The sequence below is a fragment of the Eptatretus burgeri genome, chromosome 14, assembly GCF_056783735.1.
Source record: "Eptatretus burgeri isolate ZD-2024b chromosome 14, Ebu_testis_v1, whole genome shotgun sequence".
NCBI lineage: Eukaryota > Metazoa > Chordata > Myxini > Myxiniformes > Myxinidae > Eptatretus > Eptatretus burgeri.
The window spans coordinates 73,625,969-73,651,720 of NC_140974.1; the positions used below are offsets into that span (position 1 = coordinate 73,625,969).

At 43.1% G+C, this 25,752-nt stretch overlaps 1 protein-coding gene across 14 annotated transcripts in view; it reads right to left on the minus strand.

The window, feature by feature from the left end:
* Nucleotides 1-8,369: 8,369 nt before the first annotated feature.
* LOC147013622 (formin-binding protein 1-like) overlaps nt 8,370-25,752 on the minus strand; it is a 163,485-nt gene continuing 146,102 nt past the window's right edge. For 10 of the 14 annotated variants that reach the window (XM_085855597.1, XM_085855599.1, XM_085855598.1 and 7 more), the window contains one exon: nt 8,370-10,969. In XM_085855597.1, the coding sequence (XP_085711723.1) occupies nt 10,752-10,969 (218 nt within the window). In that variant the 3' untranslated portion in view covers nt 8,370-10,751. The remainder of the gene's footprint in view (nt 10,970-25,752) is intronic. The other 4 variants (XM_085855588.1, XM_085855596.1, XM_085855594.1 and 1 more) reach the window with 1 other exon arrangement.

Consider the following 25,752-nt stretch of genomic DNA (forward strand, 5'->3'; position numbering starts at 1 on the left):
GATGACAATTGAAGTCACCACATAAGAGGAAGAGAGAGTTTGGATGAGAAGATAGAAGTTGGTCCATGTTTTCGGATAGTGAGGTGTAGATGGAGTCATCACTGTTCGGTGGACGGTACAGTACACATATAAACATGAGGTGGGAGTAGAGGGGAAGCCATAGCCAGAGGTATTCCTGGGGGTGTGGGAGAGTGAGAGCAGTGCATGGAGAGTGAGGAATAGAGTCTTTGATGAAGAGAGCAACACCTCCACCAGGACGAGGCTCAGGTCTGTCATACCGTAAGAGGGAGTAACCGGGGAGAGATACTTGGGAGTCAGACACGTCTTGGGAGAGGAAAGTTTCTGTTCGGCAGATAATGTCTGGTTTGTCAGTGGCTACCTGTATGGAAAGATCTGAAAGGTTTGAGCGAAGGCCCCGGATATTTGAGGTCCACACTTTTAATGAAGAGGTAGGAGAGGAGGCTTTGGGTGCAGGAGGTGGAGGGGGAGGGGGAGGGTAGGACAAGGGACAAGGGGGGGGGAGGTAAGGAGGGTTGTTGAAAGAGTGTGGGGTATTGCAGAATAGCGAGGGGAGGGGGCCGAATGAGGAGGAGAAAAGGCTCTGGGGTGCTGGGAGAGGGGGGGACAAGAGACAAGGAAGAAGGCAGTTGAGGATTTGAGGAGGTGGAGTGAAGAGATGGAGGTGAGAGGGCAGTGGAGGGAGGCAGCTTGGTGGATGAGAGGGGGGCAACTTTGAGAAGGATGAGTGAGGGGGATGAAAGGTGGGAGAAAGGTGAGGGGGGAATTTTTGAGAGAGGTGAGAGGGAGGCTTGGAGGGAGAAGAGTGGGATGGTTGCTTTGAGAGTGAGAGTGAGGGGTGAGGAGGGTGAGTTGGCACTGAAGTTGGAAAAAAAGAATGGTTGATGGAAAGCGAACATTCATAGCAAACTGTGGTTTTTAAAAGTTTTAGGTCAGAGATGCGATTTAACACAATTCTTGATGGATGCAATGAAGGCGAATTCAGAGCATGGAGAGAAGAAGCGCTGTAATAATTGGATTTTTTAGGCAAGGAATGTAGGAGAGGTCGAAATGAGAGCAGTCTGTTAAAATAGCAGAAGAGTTGTGAATCAGTAAAGAGTACCACATGTGTGAGAGAGAGGAAGATGAAGCATTATAAGATCGTTTTTGTTGTTAATATTAATGTTTGAGAGAGTTCAACAGATTAGGTCATGGAAGTGTAGAAAAAAAATCGAGGAAGAAGACAAGGAGGAAGTTAAGAGGAAGAAGAAGAAGCAGAATCGGGAGAAGGTGAGCGTGTTGTTGTTGTTGTTGGATATATATATATATATATTTTTTTTTTTGAGTTAAAGAGATTAGTTGGGAAAATGGGGGATGTTTGGAAAGTGGGAGGATGAAAATTGAAGGTAATGGGGAGGATAGAAATTGAAGGTAATGGGGAGAAAAAAACAAACAAAAAAAAAACGATCGAACACCGAGTGGAACCGGTAGGCCTCAAGCCTAGGCATAGGCCTCAAACACAGGTAAGAACGTCGACAAAAATACTCACAAAATAGCACGATTTTTGAAACAAAACCGAACTAGGAACACATTCAACCATTTGAATCGCAAGAAAAATGGCTGATCTGATGGGCAGACAGACAGACAGACGGACAAATTAGCCAATTAAATATCCTCAGCATTCTCTGATGAGATGGGTCCGACCAAAATATCATAACTAATGCATCAAGGAACAAGTGGAAAAAATTTGGTGCTTTTATCCGGTCTGTCCCCATAAAGTGAAAATTTGTTTCTAAGCCACCTGACTATTTGTGGAAACGTTAAGGAAACATTGTGGATGGAGAGGCCACATGACCGTTTGCATGCTTTAATTAAACACAGGGGCGATACCCCTGGGCGCTCACCTCGTAGCGGCTGGATAAAATAACCTGGGAACCACTGATAGATCGGGATGACCCACAAAATATATAATGGAGAAGAAAGTAAATACCTATGGATTTATTTTATTTCATGAACAAACCTTGGTACATCACGGGTGATAATGGTTGCGGTCAAGTTTCATCGAAATCGTGTGTGTGGCTTCAGAGAAGAAAGCAAATACATATTTTGGGAGGCAACAACCCTGGAGAACCCCTTAGACCCCAATTTTTTTTTTCATGGTGTGAACAATCTTTGGTCAATCACAGGTGATGAATGTTGTGGTAAAGTTTCACCAAAATCCTATGTGCAGTTTTAGAGAAGAAGTTGAAAGTATATGTGGACGGACGACGCTCCATCCCATAAGTTCCCCAGAATTATGTTTCAGGTGAGCTAAAAAAAACCAACCAATCAGATCTGCATCTTTCCACTGATAGGAAGTGATTGATGCAGCCTTGCAATTAGAGGAGTTTGGGAATTCACACAAAAACCTTTGGGAATTTACTCTCTGTGCTGAGCATTCACACCAACAGGTGAATATGTTGTTAACAATGAAACAAACCAGGCAAAAACTCAAACTTGCTCAGCACAGAGTGTGCCTGAGGGTTTAGTGTGAATTTCCATACTCCTTAGTCAGCCATCTGCAAGGCAGTTAATAACTTCCTCCTATCTGTGGAAAGTTATGCAGACTACTGCTAAGTCAGGCCGAAGTCGCATTTGGCACGGCAGCCGTAGGGTCTACAAAATCTACGGCCACTAGCAATTATAGGGCGGCCGCAGTATTTCCACGGTCACACAATGTAGCAGTCACATACAGTATGTTTTTATTTTTCGTGTAGCCACACGGCGTATTTAGAAATTGTGGAGACCGAAAACGTGGGGGTGCCGTACGGTCTTTGATTTGATGTCGCACGGTGACCTTAGGGCATTCCTGCAGCGGCCATAGAATTTTCAAGGCAGACGCAAGGTAGCCTCAAGGTGCCCACAAGGCGACCGCAGGGGGACCCTAAGGCGAACGTGCGGACAAACGGACGGTAACGAGTGGGTATATATACCAGTTCTTTTTTTACTGAAATAAAAAATATACCAGTTCGGAATATACCAGTATATATAACTGAATATACTACAACTATAATAGATATAACTGAATATACCAGTTTGGAGTATAGGCAAACACCTCTACTCCGATCTCTAGCGGTAGCGCACGGTCGACGTAGACTGCCAGACTGTCTACGTAGACGTAGGCGGCGGGCGTAGGGGAACCGTGCGTCGACCCTGCGTTGCTTGCAGGTAGTCACACAGACCGTAAGGCCACCGTACGGTGAACAAAGGGACGCCTTAGGACTACCCTACGGCGACCGTGGAAATAGTGCGGCCGCCGTAATTTTTTGGGGGTTGGCAAAATTCATTTTTTATTGATGAGCCTACGGCAGCCGCACGAAAAACGCATGCCCACCGTATGCCCTACGTACGGTCGACGTGGAACACATCTACATCATGGCTACGGCTTGTCTAATTACTACGGCCAACGTAGAAATGAAAAAAGTTACAACTCCGCGCTATAATTCCGGCGACCCCTACGGCCTGTAAAAGATAGCCATATGGCGTAGGGCCACCCTGAGGCCACCTCATAAACTCTGCGGCCGCCGCATGTTTCTGTCAATTCAGGGGGGTACGGCCGCCGTATCCTGGCCATAGAGCAAATGTGACAGGCTTTAGTAACGTGTTTGTGTTATTGAAGGTACTTTAACATTGAGTGCTGTTATTGGTTGATAATTTTTGTGTTAGAAATGGCAGTTGATTTGTTTTCCTGATTTCCAGTTCATAGCATGTGAGCAGCTTTTGCGTCACTCCTCCACAAATGAAGGGGAGTAGCGGCTGAAACCCGAATCCTATCCAGGTTCCTCCTGATGACTCCATATTTGCTCTTTACTTCTTCTGGTACCTTCTTGGAGTTCCGTTTCATTATGTTTGTACCATATCCTGATGCTGTGTGGACTGTGCTTCCCCGCTGATGGACCTCTGGTAGCTTGTACATGTTACTGCGTTTGAGCTTGGGGAATAACTGCTGAAATCTATCTGTCTGGGTTCTTCCCGACATCTTTGTTCTTTTTTCCTTTCAGACTTATTTCTAAATTTTACCATTCACTTTATTCATTTAATTCTTGCTTTCTCTTCTCTTTCATCTTTATATTGCTCTCTTTCTTTGTCTATCTCTTGAAGGAGAAGCGAATTCTCTTGAAAGTTTTCTGTAAGGCTCACCTGGATGTGTTTTTGAGGGTTGTGGAGTAGCAGCTGAACCCCAAATCCTGTCCAGGTTCCTCCTGATGATTCCATATTTGTTCTTTACTTCTTCAGGTTCCTCCTTGGTCTTCCTTTTCATTCTGAAGAAGCCATGGCAGAATTTAAATGTTCCCTTTGGATAATTCCAGTTCGTTGAAAGCTGCTGCTTCATTTCAACGAAATGTGTGCATTGAAGTCTCAGAATCACGTGGTCAAAGTCACTATCTCGATTCAATGAGTGATTGTAACACATTTAATTTGGTTAATTTGCCATTGTTTAACCACAATTGGATGATAACTAGCCGTGCCTCTCTGTCACTTCACCGAAGGGTTTAATCAAAAGACAGCAAGTTCCACTCCATAAACACATTGCATGTCTATCTGTGAATCTCAATGAGGATGTAAAATGTTAAAGTCACACGAAAAAGGATCTTTTATATCACGTAGTTGTTGCTGTTGTCGTTTGAGTGCTCCTTCTGTACAGTACAACAAAAAACATTTTATTCCTGAAAGAAGTATTACAATATTTAATTTTATGTGCTTTTTCCATGTCCATCATGCTTGATTCTAAAGGATTTCTCTTGCCATACCATTTGAACTGCAACGTGAAAACTCCAAATTCTGCTTCCTCCACTTCCCTCCCAGAAAGATGGCCTTTGAAAACAGGCATTTCGATGACAACATACACAGGTATTTGTTAAAGTGGAAATTTTCCTGCAATTACATTTTTGGGCTTCTCCGTTGTAGATTGAACTACATCGAATGCAAAAATTTGGTAAAGTGAAAATGTCAACTTCTACAGCATTATCTTTCCAACCAAGTAAATCCATTATTAGCTGTCCAACCAAGTAAATTCATTATTATCTTTCCAACCAAGTAAATTCATTATTATCTTTCCAACCAAGTAAATCCATTATTATCTTTCCAACCAAGTAAATCCATTATTATCTTTCCAACCAAGTAAATCCATTATTAGCTGTCCAACCAAGTAAATTCATTATTATCTTTCCAACCAAGTAAATTCATTATTATCTTTCCAACCAAGTAAATCCATTATTATCTTTCCAACCAAGTAAATCCATTATTATCTTTCCAACCAAGTAAATCCATTATTAGCTTTCCAACCAAGTAAATCCATTATTAGCTTTCCAACCAAGTAAATCCATTATTATCTTTCCAACCAAGTAAATCCATTATTATCTTTCCAACCAAGTAAATCCATTATTAGCTTTCCAACCAAGTAAATCAATTATTAGCTTTCCCACCAAGTAAATCCATTATTAGCTTTCCAACCAAGTAAATCCGTTATTAGCTTTCCAACCAAGTAAATCCATTATTAGCTTTCCAATGAAGTAAATCGATTATTATCTTTCCAACCAAGTAAATCCATTATTATCTTTCCAACCAAATAAATCCATGATCTTTCCAACCAAGTAAATCCATTATTAGCTTTCCAACCAAGTAAATCCATTATTAGCTTTCCAATCAAGTAAATCCATTATTAGCTTTTACAACCAAGTAAATTCATTATTATCTTTCCAACCAAGTAAATCCATTATTAGCTTTTACAACCAAGTAAATCCATTATTAGCTTTTACAACCAAGTAAATCCATTATTAGCTTTTACAACCAAGTAAATCCATTATTAGCTTTCACAACCAAGTAAATTCATTATTAGCTTTCCAACCAAGTAAATCCATTATTAGCTTTCACAACCAAGTAAATTCATTATTATCTTTCCAACCAAGTAAATCCATTATTAGCTTTCCAATGAAGTAAATCGATTATTATCTTTCCAACCAAGTAAATCCATTATTATCTTTCCAACCAAATAAATCCATTATCTTTCCAACCAAGTAAATGCATTATTAGCTTTCCAACCCAGTGATTAGGTTTCCTACGGTGCCATTTTTAGTTTATCTTTTTAATCCTCACAAGGTATTGTCATCGTGCTCCGACCATCTCCTAATTCGACTTTTTCGGCCAAACCGCTGGGCCGATCCGGCTGAAATTTGGCAGCATCATTTCAGGAAAATCCATTATTTGCTTTTTGACCAATTAAATCGATTATCATCTTTCTAACCAAGTAAATTAATTGTTAGCTTTGCAACCAAGCCAATTGAATATTTGCTTTTCTAACCAAGTAAATCTATTATTACCTATCCAACCAAGTACATCGATTATTATCTTTCCAACCAAGTAAATCCATTATTACCTATCCAACCAAATACATCGATTATTATCTTTCCAACCAAGTAAATCCTGACTGGTAATAGGGATTGCAAAGCTCGTTCCTGTCACTTTACTTAGTAGGTCAAAATGGTCCCAAATTTGGGTTACAACATTAGGCTACGATAGGGATGTTAAATTGTGGAGAACATGCCGATCATGTGATCAGAAGTGTGTCAAAATGGCCGACTTGCTCAACTTCTGACATGATCTGCTTTTCAGAAACTTTACTCTTTCAAACCATCTCTGACTCCTGAGTATCTCTCCCTGATTACTCCCTCCTCCGGTATGACAGACCTGAACCTCGTCCTGGTGGCAGAGTTCCTCTCTTCATGAAAGACTCCTGAAGTCTGAACTCTCAAAAGTCTGAACTTTTAAACCTCTCTCTCTCTCCTCCTCTCTCCTCTGGTGACGTCTAGTTAAGTCTCTCAAACTGCTCTAAACTAGACGTCAGACTTACCTTGACACCACCAGGATTTGGAGGAGAGAGAGGTTTGAAAGTTCAGACTTGAGATAGTTCAGACTGTTTCTGGTGTATGTTCCTCCTCCATCCCCTCCCGTACCTCAAATGGCCCCAGAGCTGACACAGCACGTGAAAAGGCTGAATGACTAAACTATGTTTGCTTATAAATCTTGTATCCCAAACCCATCACTTTCTGTACCCACCTTACCCAGTCAAACCCAGCTGTTCCTGGACTCTGTCATTTTCTCCTGACAAGGTGGAGAGCTTGCTGTCAAACCTCAACTTAGATTCTGCAACCGGTCCAGACAGCATCAGCCCACGTGCCCTAAAACCCTGCTCCTCTGCTCTTGCTCACCCTCTCTCTGTTCTATTCACCCTCTCAATTGCTCAACGTCATCTGCCATCTGCTTGGAAATCAGCAAACATTACCACCCTGCATAAAAAGGTGCAACAACAGATCCCTGCAACTGCAGACCAATCAGCCTTCCCCCAATCATCAGCAAGGTTATGGAATCCATCATCGCTTCAGACATCAAATCCTTCCTCTTCTCCAATGGCTTGATTTCCAATCATCAATTTTGTTTCAGATCAGGTCACTCTACCCTGGATATGCTGCTTCTGCTCTCCCAACAATGGATGGAGGTCCTCAATGCCGGGCATGAAATCAGAGCCATATCCCGAGACATATTGCGTGCTTTTAGCACGGTCTGGCACCCTGCCCTGCTCACCAAACTCTCTTCCTATGGTATCCAAGGCAATCTCCACTTATGGCTCATGGACTTCCTCTCCTGTCACAGCCAACGTGTGGCCCTTTATGGAGTTCAATCATCCCCACTTCCTGTCCAGGCTGTAATTCCTCAAGGTAGCGTTCTGGGCCCTGTTCTTTTTCTGGTTCTCATCAATGATCTTTCTCACTCTCTGGAAAATCCTCTTTATCTCCCTGCTGATGACTCCACCCTCTGCTGTACCATCTTTCAGCCCTCTGATTGGCAAGCAGCAGCTTCTTCACTCTCTGCAGATCTGGATAAAATCACAAGCTGGTCGAACACGTGGAAGATGTCTTTCAATCCTGAGAAATCTCACACTCTCACTGTGTCTCTCCGAAAGGACTGTCTGGAACCCCCCCCCCAACCATATACTTTCTTAACAATCCTCTTGAAGAAGTACTTTCATTCAAGCTGCTGAGTCAATCTGCCATGATCTTTCTTGGGAAAGCCACATTTCCAAGCTGGCCTCCAAATATATATATATCTTGTATACACCCGAACAAGAGGAACCCTTTAAAATAAAGCGTGATAGACACTTCAACTTTTAGTAACAGTAATATGACCAAGAGTAATGTTTACATCGACCAAATGGCAGATCTATATTTTCCTGCAGTCACTGAACCTTCCACACAATATTTTCCTGGAGGAATGGGGGGGAGGGTGGCTGACAGTGGGGGGGAGGGGGTGATATAAAAAAAATCCAACAACAAGACGACATACACAGCATGTTTTACTTTCTTTGCAACATTAAATATAATTGGCTTTGCACAGATATGATACAAGCACATTTGGATAGCCATCATTGAGGCTTGAATGCAAAATAGCTTCGTTTAAGATACCAGAAAGGGAAAGCTTTTGCCAAAACAGTGGAATAGTGGATGCTTCGATAAACATGATAGGCCAATACTGAATACTGTTGGATGATTCGAAGAAATGGCAACTTAACTCTTTATTCAAAGCGAATGTTTCGCCATTCGCCTGGCTGGAAGTTTGAGGATAGTTTTTATAAGAAATGAGGAACAACCGATTTATTTATTTATTTTATAGTGGAATGCTCGAATACTTAATCCTTAATAGGGTTTTACTCACAATATCCACAGGTAAGACCTTGTTTGGTTGTTTTTTACAACACCTTTGGGGTCTCTCTATTGACAAAGCAAAAGTGCGGCCAGGTATACTTGGCTATGCTTCTGCATTTTCTTGTTCTGTACTTTCGGTACACCTATATATATATATATATATATGTCACAGTACTTTTCATTTTTAACTGCCACCATATGCAAAAATAAAGGTTCAACCAAAGCAACCAAATGACGGCAGAAAATGTTCACCACTGTGCACATCGGTGGTGGCAGAGCCCACGCTCAAGACCGAGCAATCGCGGTGCTCGTGAGAAGTTGTGAATGATTCCGTAGCAAAGAACCGGTCCTGGACGAGTCGCCGCACTCCGAGCCAGACCGCCAAAACTTCCTCGAATGTACACCAGTGAGGTCAAGACAACAAGGTTACCGGGTCAAGACAACAAGGTTACCAGGCGAATCACCGAGCCCCTTACTCCTTACACAATCGATAAAATGGTCTTGTGGAAAAATGAAAAACTGCTGCCATTGCACTTGCTCGAAATTATTTCTCCTGTAACAATGCATTCTGTTTGCTCACATCGGTCATTATCAGGGGACCAAGCCCAGATATCCTCCATGATGAATGTGCACCGGGGATGATATCGCATGACCACAGATTGAATACAGACACATGGCCTCGGACCACAGAGACTGAAGGGCAGCTTGGAAAGGGATGGAGATAAAACGGGCTCTGCACCGAAGGTGTGTGCACAAAGCAATAAAATATCATTAAAAACAAAATTGTACAAGTCGGGTAATCTTTCGAACCCAAAGAAAGCATTTTTCCCATCATCACTTAAGTCCCAATTGACACATCGACTGACATTTCTATTGCCCTCTTGTGACTACTTTCACATCTCCCACAACTACTGTCCCGATATCCCACTCTGTCTCGCATTCCGTTCCCTCAAGGAGTCTCACGCATCATAAAATATAAATGTCACAATATAATAGGCCCCAACTTTACTCATGCATGCAACACAGTGCAAGAGGCCTGCTTCAGCCAGACATGGTTGAACAATAATTATATTAATCATAATAATAATAATAATAATAATAATAATAAAAAAGAAATCTGAAGTTAACATAGCAACTAATAATGAATGTTTATTTTTTTTGTTTTCACAAATACCTCAGTCCGTAAACTGGCCAAAGAGGATGACTTCTTGCGTGTGATGATAACCCAGCGAGCATAACTGCTCCTTAACCACACACACGGTTTCAGTCTCCGTAAATGACCTGCACCCAATTGCCATCATTAAGCCCATATAGGGTCGGTTGTCAAAACTCGACCTCGTAACGACGCTGAAGATCAATTGCTCAATCCAACACAAGCCGGCGACATTGAGCGGTTACAGTTAAGGATACTCCTTGAGGAGTGGGTATGGCCGTTACATGAAGGAAAGTTTGCAACAGCAAGTTGTACTTTGAAATTAATTTAACATGAAATATTAATAAGCTTAATGTAGTGGTATCACACCAAACTGGGAAATCACTGGCATTGATACCATGCTTCCACCAGGAAGAAAGACGCAAAATTTTGAGAAGGATAGAATAAATCTGCAGCTCAAGTTGACGTAATGCGAAGGCAAAAGCAGAGATATTTAAAGAAATGGAATTGATGTGAGGATGGAGTTGTAGGTACTAACCAAGAATGACACAAAAGCATGAACATCAAGTAAATATTAGAGTTTTTGGACAGAAAAGACTTGTTAAATGGGGTTTTGTTTCTCCTGCTGTGCAATGAAGGTCATGTTTGAGAGGATTGCTTCGAATCTACAATCACATGCTCCATTCGAGTGAGATTCTTGTTCCTCTTCTCTGCTGTCCTGTTTCCAAACCGGCTCCACAGCCCAAACTAAAGTACGCTGGCTGTGGGTCCATCCCGATACCATTTGATGGACCATTTCTCCTACAATGGTTCCTTTTCTTTGCCAGCCAAGTTTTACTTTCGCTTGCCAGCCGATGAAGTCCTCAAATATATGTCATGGTGGTCTTGTTTATCGTTTCGGTTTGATCAGGCGAAGAGGCACCATGTGTGGGATCTTCAGGTATGTGCTCCAGGTACGAGGTCGGGACGTATCCCTCAGAAGAACCTCTGCGGACACGCGTCCAGCCATCTCCTCGGTCCTTTTCGAGCACCTCGAGCATATGACCCTCAACAACCGTCAGTGTTCCATCATCCAAAGCTGCTGAGAAAAGACAGAACAAGAGCTGAGCTGTTAGCTTAAAAGCTGATCATGGCTGACATGACCCTGTCTCTATTAGAAGGAAGCTGAAGGAGTTAAAGATAAATTTAAATTCTTCATTAATCGATGGTGCTCTGTCTTTAGCAAAACAACTTGGAAAAAACATGAACTTTAAAAAAAAACAAAATCACAATCTAAAAATCATGAACTCATAAAAATAAAAAACTCAGCAACATTAGCCATCATATTGTTGTGGAAATGGCTCCCAGAGGGTTAATAATGCCTTAGTATAGAGCAGTTATTTAAATGAATGTCTAGAATAAGCGTGAAGTAATTAATCATGTTATTAGATAAGTAGTGCTTATATGTCTAGTAAGACAGCGTCCACCCAATGTCTGTGTCAAGAATTATCAACCTTCTTGACCCCATTTTTACCGTTTTACCCTCTGTAATCTGTCTTAAATGTCCCTTTTAGCATTTTACTCGGCCAGCGGCGCAAATATAAGCGTGAAAGGTTGTGGCCAAAAGCAGCCCATTTGATCTTCCGATGGTGGGTGTCAGGGGGTGGAGGGATCCTTTGATCGTTGACTGGGCCCCTCAGCCAATGGCGAGCGAGGGTGGAGGGGCACAGCACGTCATTAACAATGCACAGGCCAGAAGCAATAACAGCGGGAGTGACACAGGAAGTGGGAGGACAACACCCAGACCCGTGCAAAGAAGGTTGCGCTGATGGATCGTCCCGAGTGCCAAAATCATGCCCTGCAAAGACCGGAGCCACATCCTTCTCTCTCCTTTTTCCAGCGGCACGGGACATTGCCTACCTGAACTACCATGACTGCATGGGCCCCATCCTGCAAGTGCTGTCGGGTTTGCCCGAAAACGTTTTTTTCTGTCTTGTCCTACCCGCTTTGTCTCTATTGTGGTGTGTCTGACAGCCACGAGGCAAAAATACTCGTAATTAAGGCTCGTCTTTGTTTATTCGGTCCGTGGGCATGAGTATCGGTAGGAGGTAAGCATTTTTATTGTCATCACATTGCTTGCCTTCTCGTGTTCCCTTCCTCGTGTGACCATTTATCATGATTACATATACCTGGTCTCAGGGGTGCATTCTGGCTGTCATGGTCTCCATTCAGTGATTGGGAAAGACCCGATGAGGGATAATTGGCTGCGGCAAACAACGTCGCATATCACGACTGTACCGTGCACTTCTCAACATAGCTTGGTCGTAATTGCTGACGAGGTGTAGGGTACCAATTAGTGTAATGTTTGGCTGGTTCGACGGTCCCTCAGATACAGTATCAGAAGTGGAAAGGCTGCAATCTGGCCCAGGACCGCCTGTCTGTGAGCAGGGTATCTCAAGAAGTTGTGGCCGGATTCGGACAAAACTTGATGGACAGGTTGGGTGCGTGATAAGGACGACTCGATTAGATTTCAGTGAAGATCTGATTCATCCCGGAATTTTTTTCATACTAGATACAGACACTAGAACAAAACTTGGTGGATGAGTTGGGTAGGTTGACAATAACATGCCGATTAGATTTTGGTTGAGGTCCGGGTGCAGATCCGGCCCATCAGTGGGATACACAAAATGTAAACTGTAAAGCCTGGTGAAGGTATGTGCTCGACAGAGCGCCGTTCTAGTTAATGTTGTAATGAGATCAATGTTGATGTGGAAGGGGCTTTTAGAATATGAAATTGTTGATGTCTGATTGGTGTGTAGACTGATATTCCAATCGCTGGTGTGCTACGGGAGTGCTGCTGGGAGAATCATATTTTTTGCCAAATGTGCAACATGGTGGATGGACTGCCATCATAACTGATGCCGTGAAATCCTGTTATACATGATAAAGCAATATGTACACAGTTGTCCATAAGAAAACAGGTTGATCCAGGTGAAGGCCAACTTGTTGTCGGGTTTGTCCTCGAGCCTTATTTATTGTCATTAATTCTGAACAGGTGACGACGTAGCTGAAATGGATTAGGCATAATTTTTGGAAACACTTTATAAACGATGTAACTGTGCAACGAATGACTCGTTAAAAGAAAGTTACCAAAAGGACATTCGCCACATGAACGAACAATGTACGGTTGAAAGTGAGGGATGTTGTTGGTTTTTTTCATCAGAATATTTGTCAAAAGTCGGCGATCAGGCAGTTTAATAGTAAAGAATGGATGTGCATGCCGAAAACGGATTCTGACGTAGCAACATGGTGTGCAGCAGATCAAGCTCTATTTTTAATGACGAAGAAGATGATAGATAATAATAGAAAGTTGGGTGCCCAATCATAAATAAACAGTCATAAAGTCATGAATTTGTATGAAAAATAGTTGTGCACCATTTACATGATGGATTTACATTTGGACTACTCCATTCCACGTGACGTGTGTGTCATATGTTATGGTACGTGATCAGCGAGCTCATTGAAAGTGTTCGTATTTCATCTTTTCATATCAATTTTATGAAGCCTCCCCCATATGGGATATGGGAAGGCCCAAACCCGTTACATGGTTTGTTTCTACAATTAGCGCCCCCAATTTTAATGGTGCCCAGAGTTTGTTAGACCCCTCGGAGTGCTAAACCACCATTTAGGTTTTTCTCCTTTTTTCTCACAAATGTCAAAGCTGTATTTCAGATCCAGCCGGGACTTTCGGAATTAAAATTTCCATCAACAATAGTAATAAAAAGTATGCGGGGTTGACATCTTCTTTGACCTTGACCTATTTTTAAGGTCATGACCCAATTAGATATTTTAACATTTTTCAAGAAATCTCGACTACGGTTCGTCTGATCATAACGAAATTGCTGTTTATAGATAGCTTAGGTCCTTGGCCCGAGAGCAAGGCACATTTACACTTAATTCACATCATACTTCTCCAGGTTAAAGGTCAAGGTCAAATGGTGGTCTGAAAAAAAAAAAAAACTCGCTTTTTTGTTATCGTTCAATTTTGCCAATGCTGAATCTTAAAGACCACTTGGTTTTCTACGATGTTCTTGCAGCATAATAGTGTACCTGCACTGAAGTTGTGCACCTGATATTTGATTTGTTTCCTTGACCTTGTTTTTTTGGATTGTGACCTAATTAATAAAAAGAAATATCTGTAATACTGTAATATTTTTCATCATAACTTGAATAATTTCCACTCTGTCCCAAAATGTCGAAGGTCAAGGTGATATGGTGATCCGAAAAGAAAAGGTCCATCATTGGATCACCGAGGAAGGGGGGGGGCATGGGCAAGTCACGGAAGGGGGGGAGGGATCGCCAAGGGTAAGCCGGGGAAGGCTAGAGGAGGCTTACCCTTTGCGATCACTTTGTGATTGCAGATATCAAATTAAGAATTGCAAGTTTTTATTCTGACGTATACCTTCATTGTGTGAAAATAATTTTGCACACCGATTTTGGGGCCAAACGCACACGCGAAGTCTCAGCTCACTGGCAATATGGTGTGGCTCGTGAGCTGTGGGTATTACAGATTGCATGGAACTTCTTTGTTCCACTGTGACATTCTAAATTTCGGGCATTATGAGCCTTGTTCTTTACAAATAAGAACAAAAAAGAAGTGCTCCAGACTGGAGCTGATGAGTTTATAGAGTGATGTTTATGTAGCACAGATCCATTTATTCAACGCCCGAATACTCAATGTGGCGCACGTTGAGGTAAGCAGCAGATTACATAGGCCGAGTTGGAATCGCAATGTGTACTTTGTGTAAAACATTGAGTTGTATAATCACACTAAGACTCCAACAGTAGGTTTTGACCAATCGTAAGCTTTTGGACTTGCGTGTATGGTCAAATAAAGAAATGTTCCCATTTGTGTTGAGTCTTTCTATTATTCCTGTGGATGTGAAGAAATTAAAAACAAACTAAAGTAGAAATGTATGCTGCAGGTAGTAAAGTTTACTTTTTGATTCAGAAAATTGTTTTACTTTTAAAATCTACACTTGACTAATTAACACTCCTGAAAGATTATTAAATGCTCAAACTTTAAAGAACAAGTTGTTTCCTAAAAAAAAAAAAAAAAAAAAAAGATACAAAGTGGAATGGGAAACTAGTCTTAATCACGAAGGCGTGTCATTTTATCATCCTCGCCTCTCCAGCCTTTCTCCTTTGCTCCAACGAAGGGTTAAATGCCTGAAATGTCAGCTTTTCGTTCCTTGTTTCTCATTGTGGTTAGCATCCGCCGATCTTACATGTTGATTCGATCCAAAATGTCCTAAAAGGTTTAAACAGCCATGGTTGCTATCGGCATTGAGTCAAAGAGCTTAAAAAAAAAAGAAGAGGAAAAACCGTGACCAGATCAGGACATACCGTATGTATGTATATGTGTATGTATATGTATATATATATATATATATGTTTACAAAGACATTAATAGACATCACTGCAAATTTAAGTGAATTATGCAAGGATACGAGAAACACCCGCTACCTACGGGTTCAGTCCAATGATTTAGGAATGCATGCAGGTCAAGCGGCACACGCACACAAACACAAACAAGCACACATCAAATTATATAGAGTATGACTAAATACTGAATCAGGACATTTGGTGAGGATTTTCTACCAAAATGGGAGCAATGCAGAAAAAAAAACAACCCCTTGTGCTTTCACCACATTGAGAAGAAGTGTTTGTCAGACCGACGCGCTACAGAAACCTCAAATACTTTGGTAATAAAGTTTGAAGAAACAGGAAGCTCTTGTGGCTAGTTAAGGAGTGGATGGTTTGCAACCCCCGTCGAAAGAAATGCAGAAGCTGCGTGGGGAATATATTGTTGTGGGACTTGCCACACCAAATCATGCAACTTGACACAGACATGCTAATACTGCGGCTTATCATAACTACATGTGCTTTCAGTAATGTTCATACATTATCGAAAATACAAAATAAAGCTCTCACAGGAACTGATTGTAACAGATCACCTGGTGCGACACGATTTTGCCCTTCTACGTCACTCAAATAGAACTGGACCCTGAGTCTGAGTCATTTACAAAACGTACTCCGGTCTTGATAAAGTGGTAAATATACAATTGAAAACGCTCACGTTCATGTTGATGAGTCTCCGGAGCCTTCTACCGTCTCTTTTGGTTTCACCACGTTATTCCTCACAGGTAAATTATTTTTTTGAAAAGGCTAGGCCCAGTGGCCTACAGCTGTGTGCCATCACAGATTAACGGTACCATTGCCTGTTCGCAGGAGCAGTCATACCGGTGATCCAAAAATACTTGATGAATAATGTGTCATCAAGCAGGTTATGATTTCACCCCAAGGCTCGTGTTTACTAACATGTTAATGAATTCCTATCCATGCTCAAGTAGTGACTACCATAAGGTTTCTTGTATCCCTCAGGACATATTGCGATCACTCCGTTCCTCTGATGGATACTATGATTGAGAATTAATTGATGAAGACAAACTGAATGAAACGGAAAAACCAAGAAGGAACCGGAAGGAGTAAAGAGCAAAGACGGAGTCATCAGGAGGAACCTGGAGAGGATTCGGGTTTCAGCCGCTACTCCTCAACCCTCAAACCCATCCAGGTGCAGCCAAGTGAACCTTACAGAAAACATTTCTGCAAGAATTAATTTCTCCTTAGAGAGCTAGATATATATATATATATATATATATATATATATATATATATATATATATATATATATATATATATATATATATATATATATATATATATAATGAAAGAGGAATAGAGAGATGAAAGATAATGAACAAGGAGAATTATAAAAATAAAGAAATAAAATTAAAAGAGATTAGAAAGAAATGTGAAAGGAACAAACAACAAAGATGTCAGGAAGAACCTGTACAGATAGATTTCAGCAGTTACTCCCCAGGCTCAAACGCAGCAACATGTACAAGCTACCAGAGGTCTGTCATCGGGGAAGCACAGTCAATGCAGCATCAGGATATGGCACAAACATAATGAAACAGAAGACCAAGAAGGAACCTGAAGAAGTTAAGAGCAAAGATGGAGTCATCAGGAGGAACCTGGATAGTGTAGAAATATCTGTCCCAGTAAACAACATTAAAAATATAAAACTTAAAATGGCTCATCTTGGCACTCATGTGCTGATAATCATGTTCATGTCTCAGCTATGACCGTGCAAAGTGGCCTAAAGACCTGTTAATTACCTCGACGTATAATAACAATAAGAACAAAGGATTTATATATTTAATACACAGAATCTGAGCTCACAGAACAATTAAATTGAAAGAGGCAATAGGAACATCTATAACGAGAAGGGCACTTGGTAGAGTGCATATCTACACCCAGATCCGGATTAGGATCTTCACCAAAATCGAATCAATTTGTACTTGTCACACACCCAAGCTGCCCACAACTTTTTGAGATATCATGCTATCCAGTATATATATCGTTTTTGGACCTATATCTCTCTGGTGAAGAATCACTTAAGTAATTATTGTATCTGGACCCACAGCCGGATGTTCACTAAAATCGAATTAATTCGTCCTTGTCACACACCCCAACCTCCCCACCAAATTTCATGTGAATCCATCCATAACTTTTTGAAACATCCTTCACACAGACAAACAGACAGGGGTGAAAACATTACCTCGGTACATCGCAGATGGTGGAGGAAATAATAAGTGGCAGTGTGTGTGTGTGTGTGTGTGTGTGTGTGTGTGTGTGTGTGTGTGTGTGTGTGTGTGTGTGTGTGTGTGTGTGTGTGTGTGTCCTCCATAACTCCAAAACCACTAAACCTAGTGGCCCAAAACTTTGCATGCATACTCGGGGAACTCCAAAGAAGTGCATGAGTGAAAATTGGGTGTTTGAGTTAATTAAAACACTCCTTTTGAACATAATTAATTGAGTGCTCATCATCAAAAACCAAAAAAGCCTCACCAAGCCGGCAGGTCTAAAGCCACTATTTTGTTTCAGGCTTCTCAAAATGCCTTGCCTTGGAACAGGTCACAATGGTTTCTGTATGATGAAGCGCTCCAAATTCATTTTTTTCACTTTCCTCACTCACATCATCGAATGCCTGATCTTCATATGTACGAATCACTGTGTACATCGCTGTCGTACGTGCGAAGTTTTCAAATTCGGAGCTTGAAGCCATTTTATGTATTGCATGATGGGATTTTCCACAATGGCCTCTCATTGACTAATTAAAGTATGTAATGAAAATCTGTCTTCGGATTTGAGGATCGGAGCTCTCGACTAATTCAGTGTCAAAATCTGAAGTGAGATCTGAAAATTTTGAGAAGTGAGCGACTCTTACAACTAAGCGCATTGACTTGAAGTGAGGCTACGATCCCTCGTTCTCCATATTTTACGCGAGTCGTTGTTTTTGCATTGATGAAAGTGCTGGGATGTGTCCCCTTACCAATCAGCTTGCTAAGCCAACCAACCTTCCTTATCAACCGTTTTGTTGGAGTGCTTGTTTGAGTGCTGCCACTTGGCGAGCGCTCGACAAGAATGCTTAATAATAGAACACACCCCTGTTTCAAGATTCTCTTCCTTTTCCATTTGCTTCATTTCTCTTTTTGCTTAAGTATTTGTAATGACTTTGTTGCTCAACTCGGAGTGGTGTTCTTCGATGTTTGTTTGTTTGCAAGCCATGGCGATACAGTCAACAGCAGCTGTATAATTGACATTTCTCATCACAGTGGTTGTCATTTTTGAAGATAAAATGACAAACTGACATTCAAGACATTTACCTTCAATATGATAAAGTAAACAAAGTATTTTCCAGATTTACACAAGAAAATACAAATATAAGCATGTGTTCCATTGTCTTGGTTAAATCTGACAAAAGTTTAAAACGTAAGATAAGACGAGTAATTATCACCTTGAGGAGTTCCAGTTCCAAGATAGTGGGTACATGGGGTGCCAGCCACAGTACAAGTCCCTCAAGGGAAGCCCAAGTTATAATCTCTAAAAATGGTGCGTGCTGTTTGAACGTGTTATTTGAACATACCCCATTTTGTTCAATCCTGTACCAATGCCAACAGACAACACGTCCAGTTTTACATCCATCCGAAGGACAGCAAACACATTGATGAAACTCGGAATTTTTTGTTGTTGTTAATACACAATATCAAGGCTCGTATAAGAGCAAACACACAGAACTATAACAAGGGGAGCAGGAGACAAAAGGGATGAGAGGGAAGCACAAAACAGTGGAGAATAGACACATGAGGAGATCTGTTGAAGGGAGAGGGATGGGGCACGATACACAGGGGAAGCAAGATGGACATGACAGGGACTTTCAGGAAGGGAAGCAGAGAATGTGAGAAGGAGATGGGTTTGGGCTGGATTAATGGGGGTAGAAAAGATCATGGTTTTGGATGGGGGAAGATAAAAGATGGTGGTGAACAGATATTTTGAAGATCTGGAGGGAAGAGTGGGATTGAAGAGGATGTGGGAGTTTGTTCCAAAGGTGGGAAGAAAGATTAATGAAAGAATGAAGGTGAGCAGTGATTCTGATTTTGGTAGTTTAACCGAAGAGGGTTGCTGGCGGACCTTGGGCGCCCTGCAGAAATATGGGCAGGACAGATAGCAGACAGAGCAGGAGTGGGGGGGTAGGCCGGAGAGGAGACGGTAGAGACAGAAAGACCACCGACCTGATTGTGTGAGAGATTGAGAGACCCAAAGACTCCGCCTCATCGCGGGAGATGCCAATGATCTTAAATGCCTTGGTTTCCACAGCGTGAAGCCAAGAAAAGTGAGAGGCGGGAGCAGCAGCTCAGAGGGGAAAGCAAAACTCCATCAGGCTGCGGATGAAAGATTTGTACGTGGTCAGTAGCTCAGGTGTGCCAAAGAAGGACTTTGCACGATGGAAGATGCCGAATCGTTGACTGGCTTTCGAGGCCAGCTTGGAGATATGGCTTTCCCAGGAAAGATCATGGCAGAGAGTGAAGTCCAAAAGTTTGAATGAAAGGACTTCTTCAAGAAGATTGTTGAGAAAGTAGATGGGTGGGTGTTTCCCACTGTCAGGTCAGGTCAGAGTAGATCTGTGACTTGCTACAGGTACCATGTAAACCTGCACTAAGCTGTTCCAGGGTCGGGTTGTCAGCGTCAAAACCGTCTCCCCCACCAAGTGTCTTGATGAGGAGGGTGTATGATATGGACACCCAGCAGGATGAAGAACAAAACCTGTCAAAGGACGGAGGAACTCCTTGTGAGCCAACGGCCATCCATATCTAGTTCCCAACTGTGTCGGCGGACATCCTCCTGTAGTTGGGTTACTTTTTATTAGGAGGTTGGTGGCAGGATTTGCACTCTGGCCACCGTAAAACCCTTCATTTCGCAAAACATTCCAAAAGCAGAAAAAAAATCTGAAAACCAACTCTGTGGGAGTACCTCCTGTGCAGCTTCCTTTGGCAGGGCAGCTCACTGGATGACAAAATTGGAGCAAAGCCTTCGGGATCCCCATTCCTTTATGATAGGAGGAAAAGCGCAGGATACACTTCCTGGGTCAGATTGCGGGAGAGTGTGACGGGGTGGTGCTGAGGTGTCGTCCACCAGATGGCGGTTTCCTTGGGTTAACCTGAGGCGGTCCCTTCAGGTATGTGCCTGGAATGTCCTATCCATAAGAGAGGATGATCACCTGTCTCTGTTATCATCTGAGCTCAAGCGTTTGGACATCGGCATTGCAGCACTCTCTGAGGTTCAGAGACCGGATTACGGCGAGATCATAGTGGGTGGTTACACCTACTATTGGTCTCACCGCTCTGATGGTTATCATTGCACAAGGAGTTGCTGCAGCCGTGTCCAATAAGCTGACTTCAATGATAATTGAGGTAACACGGGTCAACGAGCGTATTATGAGACGAAGGATTCATCACTCCTTGGATGTCGTTTCCCTGGTCTCTGTTTCTGCTCAGACTGAGGTGAGTGATCTCATCATGAAGGATGCATTCTATGCCACGCTCGAGTCTGTGGTTGATCAGTGCCCCAGGTGAGATACACTTCTCGTCTTGGGGGATTTCAATGCATCGACTGGAACTGATAGGGATACTTATGAGACGTGTGTTTGTCCCCATGGGTCTGGAACTGTGAAACAGAATAGCACTAAGTTCCTTGACTTTGCAAGAAGTCATGGACTTAGGGTAGCTGGTTCATGGTTTCAGCGCCCACAAGCTCATCGCTGGACTTGGTATTCCAACACTGGCGGTGTGGCAAAGGAGAGTGACCATGTGCTCGTTGGTGGTTGCTGAAGGATGATCCACATCTGCAGGGTCTACCGGAGTGCTCGGCTTCCTCAATACTTACCACCGGCTTGTTGTAGCAACTCTTAAGTTGCAGCTTAAATCCGGGAGAATGGTACCATCCCAGCCTGGCTTGGATGTTGGCAAGCTCAAGGATGAGAGGATAGCTGAGGAGTTTGCGAACAGGCTGAATGGTGATTTGGGGGGTCTGGGTGCTTTGGGGATTTCCTGAAGAGTTGTGGAGCGCCTTCCTTGATGTTGCCAGGAGTTGTCTTGGAACTCACCGAAGGGCAAAGAAGAATTTTGTGTCTCAAGGGACACTCGATACCATTGCCCAGAGTCACAGGACCAGGCTGAATGGCAGAGCTGAGCTGTTCACTGAGCTGAGGCGCAAAACTGTACGTGCACTAAGGGTGGACAAGGAGGCCTATGTGCTAGGAATCTGTGAGGGGGTAGAGCATCACCTGTGGTCAAGTGATTCTCATCCTGCTTGCAGGGGAATTCACGCATTGCGTTCATCCAAGCCCATCCCTCGGTGTACTGCAGTGAGAGCAGAGATTGGTAGGCTCTTGACAGAGGACAGAAGACAAGTGAAGGTCCGCTGAGCCGGTTACTTTGAGCGGCTGTACCAGGCTGATCCACCAGCTGTCGAGTTGGATGTCAGGGGTGTTACAATCCCTATTGCTGACCCTCCACTCAACTGTGGTCCACCTTCGTTTGTGGAAACACAGGTTGAGGTGAACAAATTGAAATGGGATAAAGCTCCTGGGATCTCTGGCATCCATGCTGAACTTCTCAAGGCTGGTGGAAATACTGCACTCGTGTCGTTGCATGCAGTTCTGGGCTCTGCCTGGAACACAGGCATCATCCCAACTGACTGGAAGAGGGGTCTTGTTGTCCCTCTCTGGAAAGGGAAGGGTGATCGCAAAGACTGCAACAATTACCGAGCGGCAACACTGCTCTCAGTCCCGGGCAAGGTCTTTGCTCAGATAATTCTTGATAGGGTTCACCACCATCTACTTGAGCACTAGCGTCCAGAGCAGTCAGGCTTTACACCAAAGAGGTCAACGATTGACAATATCCTTGCTCTTCGGGTCCTCACCAAATGCAGACAAGAGTGTCGGCAGGGGCTGATTGCAGCTTATGTTGATCTCTGTAAAGCGTTCGATTCAGTGAATTGGGATGCCCTTCTGGAGGATTCTTGGTCTTCATGGGGTGCCACCAAAACTGATCGATCTGATGTCTGAACTATACTCTGGTACTGAGAGTGCTGTGAAGTGTGGTGATACCATCTCTGACTTATGTCCAGTTGTTACTGGAGTTTGTCAGGGGTGTGTAATGGCCCCCACACTTTTCAGCACTTGTATGACTGGATGATAATGGGTTGATGTATGATATGGGGATGATAATTGGAGAGATCAAGCTGCAGTGCATCGTTTGGGGATGTCAAGATCTCTGACCTTGATTTCGCAGACGATGCAGTCATCTTTGCAGAGACTCTGGATATCCTTTTGGGAGCCGTCGAGGTGCTGAATGAGGAGTCAGAGCCGCTGGGATTATGGGTTTCCTGGGTCAAAACTAAGATCCGGGCTTTCAATGACATATTGGATGCTGCTATCCTGTCTGTACCTGTTTATGGTGAGGATGTTGAGGTCACAGAGATATTCACTTACCTTGGCAGTGATATTCATGTCTCTGCTGGCTGTTAGCCAGAGGTCAACAGAAGTCTGGGTCCAGCCTGGGGAGTCATGGATTCACTGGATAATGGGGTGTGGCACTGCCAGTACCTGTGCGGGAAGGCGAAAGTCAAAGTCTTCAGGTCCTTGGTGCTTCCAGTCTTGCTCTATGGATGTGAGGCTTGCACTCTGACCAGGGACCAAGGATCATGAGCATGAAATGAGGTATAAGGGGGATAAACTAACCCGTCTCCCTCAAGTTCCATTCTCGCTTATATACCTATATGAGGTGTAAGGGGGGTAAAGCTTGAATCCAGGTAAATGTAAACCTTCAGTCCAGGTAACTCTCCTTAGTCCAACCCCCTCCCCCCACCCCACTCCTGCTTCCCTTCAAGGGAACTCCCCTATCAAATACAAGTCAACCCCAGATTCCCCTTAAGTTCCACAATCAAACGCAAGTTGATAACCCCGTCCCCCTTCCCCTCAAGTCGCCATTCCAAGCTCATGTTGAGACCCCCCCACCCTTTCCACTTCCTAAGTCCCCCCTACCAAACGCAAGTCGAGAACATCGAGAACACCCCCTTCCCATCCCCACTCCCCCCTTCCCATCCCCACTACCCCCTTTCCTCCTCGCACTCCCCAATCTCTCGGTATTTCCATCAGCGAAGTGACGGGTGGTATTTTGAGAGACCTGCGGTGCGGCCCCACAGTGTTCACGCACATCTTTTTAAGACACGGCAGTGCCGAGTGAGTGACGTGGTATAACGTATGCAGTCCAGTCACCTGCGCTACGTACAGTGTTAATTCACGGGCAAAAGTACCTGAAGATGACACGTGCTGTCACTCTGTTAACCACAACTAAAAATGCATCCTATTGTCCTTTGTAATAACTCATTGATGGAACAAAGTACAAAGCTCAGGCCCGACACACCTGCAGTGCGGCCCAGCAGTGTTACGCGGTGCCTCGGTGTCATTCGGTCCGCCGGCTGAAAATGTAGTGACACAAGATTTTTTTTTTTTGTTAACAGGATATCGCATTGTTTCACCTTTTTGTGCGATCTGCTTTTATTATATTTTGATCTGGTCTCCCCCCCCCCCCTCTCTCTCTCTCTCAGTTTCTGTGTATGTCTGTCTGTCTGTGCCTGTGTCTCTCTCTCTTTCAGTTTTCCTGCCAGTCAAGAGACAGGTGGTATTTGCTCGTCTTAAATAATGACAGTGGGAAAGGATCATCAGGGAGATTGAAGGAATGATACAAGAGGAGACCAGAGCAAGAAAGAGAAAGGTTGAGAAGTGAACACAGATTTAGTGCAAGGTAATAATGATCTCATACCATAAATGACAGAAGGGGACTCGCAGGATAGCTAAGAGGTACACACACTCACATCTGAACTGTCTCACATGGGTTATAATCTCAGCCCAACTGAGATTGTAGCTGTCATCCTGGTGTCTCGCAGACAGGGTGAGGCATCAATGTGCATGCCCATCCCTCGGATGGACGTTAAACTGGGCATCCCATCTGCCGGTATTAGTTAGTGGACGATGATCATCTCACGGTGTCCTTGGCGAAGATAAGATGAGCTGGCATTGGCACTCTGGCCAAATTCCAAATTCGGGCTCCAACCTACAGGGAACACTGGGGGCACTGTATCAGCAGCATCGCCGCACCCCTCCCAAAACTGACTGATGCAAACCCACAGCTAAACTCCCACAAGTAATGAAACCAGAGAGTTGGTGTCAAAGCCACCCAATGCTCGCCTGTTTATATATTTATCGTTTTTAAAAGACTAGTCTAATAATGTTTTTTTTATAAAGTATTGCAGTGAAGTCTGATCCAAGTAATTTTAAAGCAATATATGTATTTTGTATATTGTAATCAGTAAAAATAGTGTGGTGGATAAAAACATTAGAAAGGAAATAACTTGCACCAAAAACTTTAACATTTTCACGCTCACGCTGACGCTCACGCCGGGGGTATCGCGATGGCTCTCTGTTCTTAGAACAGGCGAGCTAAAAATGAATGACTGAAGGGAGGAACAGGACTAGACAGAATCTGGAAGATGATGCTACAGACAAGAGAAAAGGAGACGAAGACATGGAGGGCACGTTGTCAATCTGATTTTATATAAATAAACAGGGAGTTGGTTGTAAGACAACAATGTTCAAATAGATATCTGCGATCGCCTTAAAAAGGTCACGTCAAAAATAGGTCACGACCAAAAATGATGTCAACCCTGCGTACTTTCAATTCACATTATTGATGTAAAAGTTCATTCTGAAATTCCCAGCCGGCTCTGCGATACAGCTCTGAAACTGATACAGACCTGAAATTTGGTCTGTTGAGAGTGCAGGAAGAAGAAAAAAAAATTGTAAATGGTGTTTTATTACTCCTGGAGGTCTCAAGAAACTCTGTGGTACTCTTAAAAATTGGGGTGCCAATTGCAGAAACAACCCCTACAACAGCAATAAGCCTTCCCCCTATGGTATATGGAGAGGCTTAAGTAAGTGGGACTGAAGGGGATGGATGCACCAGCTTATCACCATTTTGTGCATATGGTACAAGTTTGGAGGTGAGGAGGGGGGGGGCAGAAAATCTGCCATATTGAGAGAGGATAATGCCTCAACATCTTTGGACATGGCTATGATCTTCAGAGCTTTGGACTCCACAACATAAAGAACTACAATATGTGATGCTACAGCTCCAGCTCAAGGTGGGGAGCTATACTTTATAGCATTCCTCACAAACATCTTGGATGTTGTGAGGAACATAAAGGAATTAATGATGCAGAGGATGCCAAGGAAACATCTGCTTCTTGAGGCCAGCTCTGAAATGTGGTTTACCCAGGTCAGGTAATGACGGAAGGTCAGCTCCTAGAGATTGGATCTCTGTAAGTGGCCAACTATGAAAGTAAGATTGAAAAATGTGA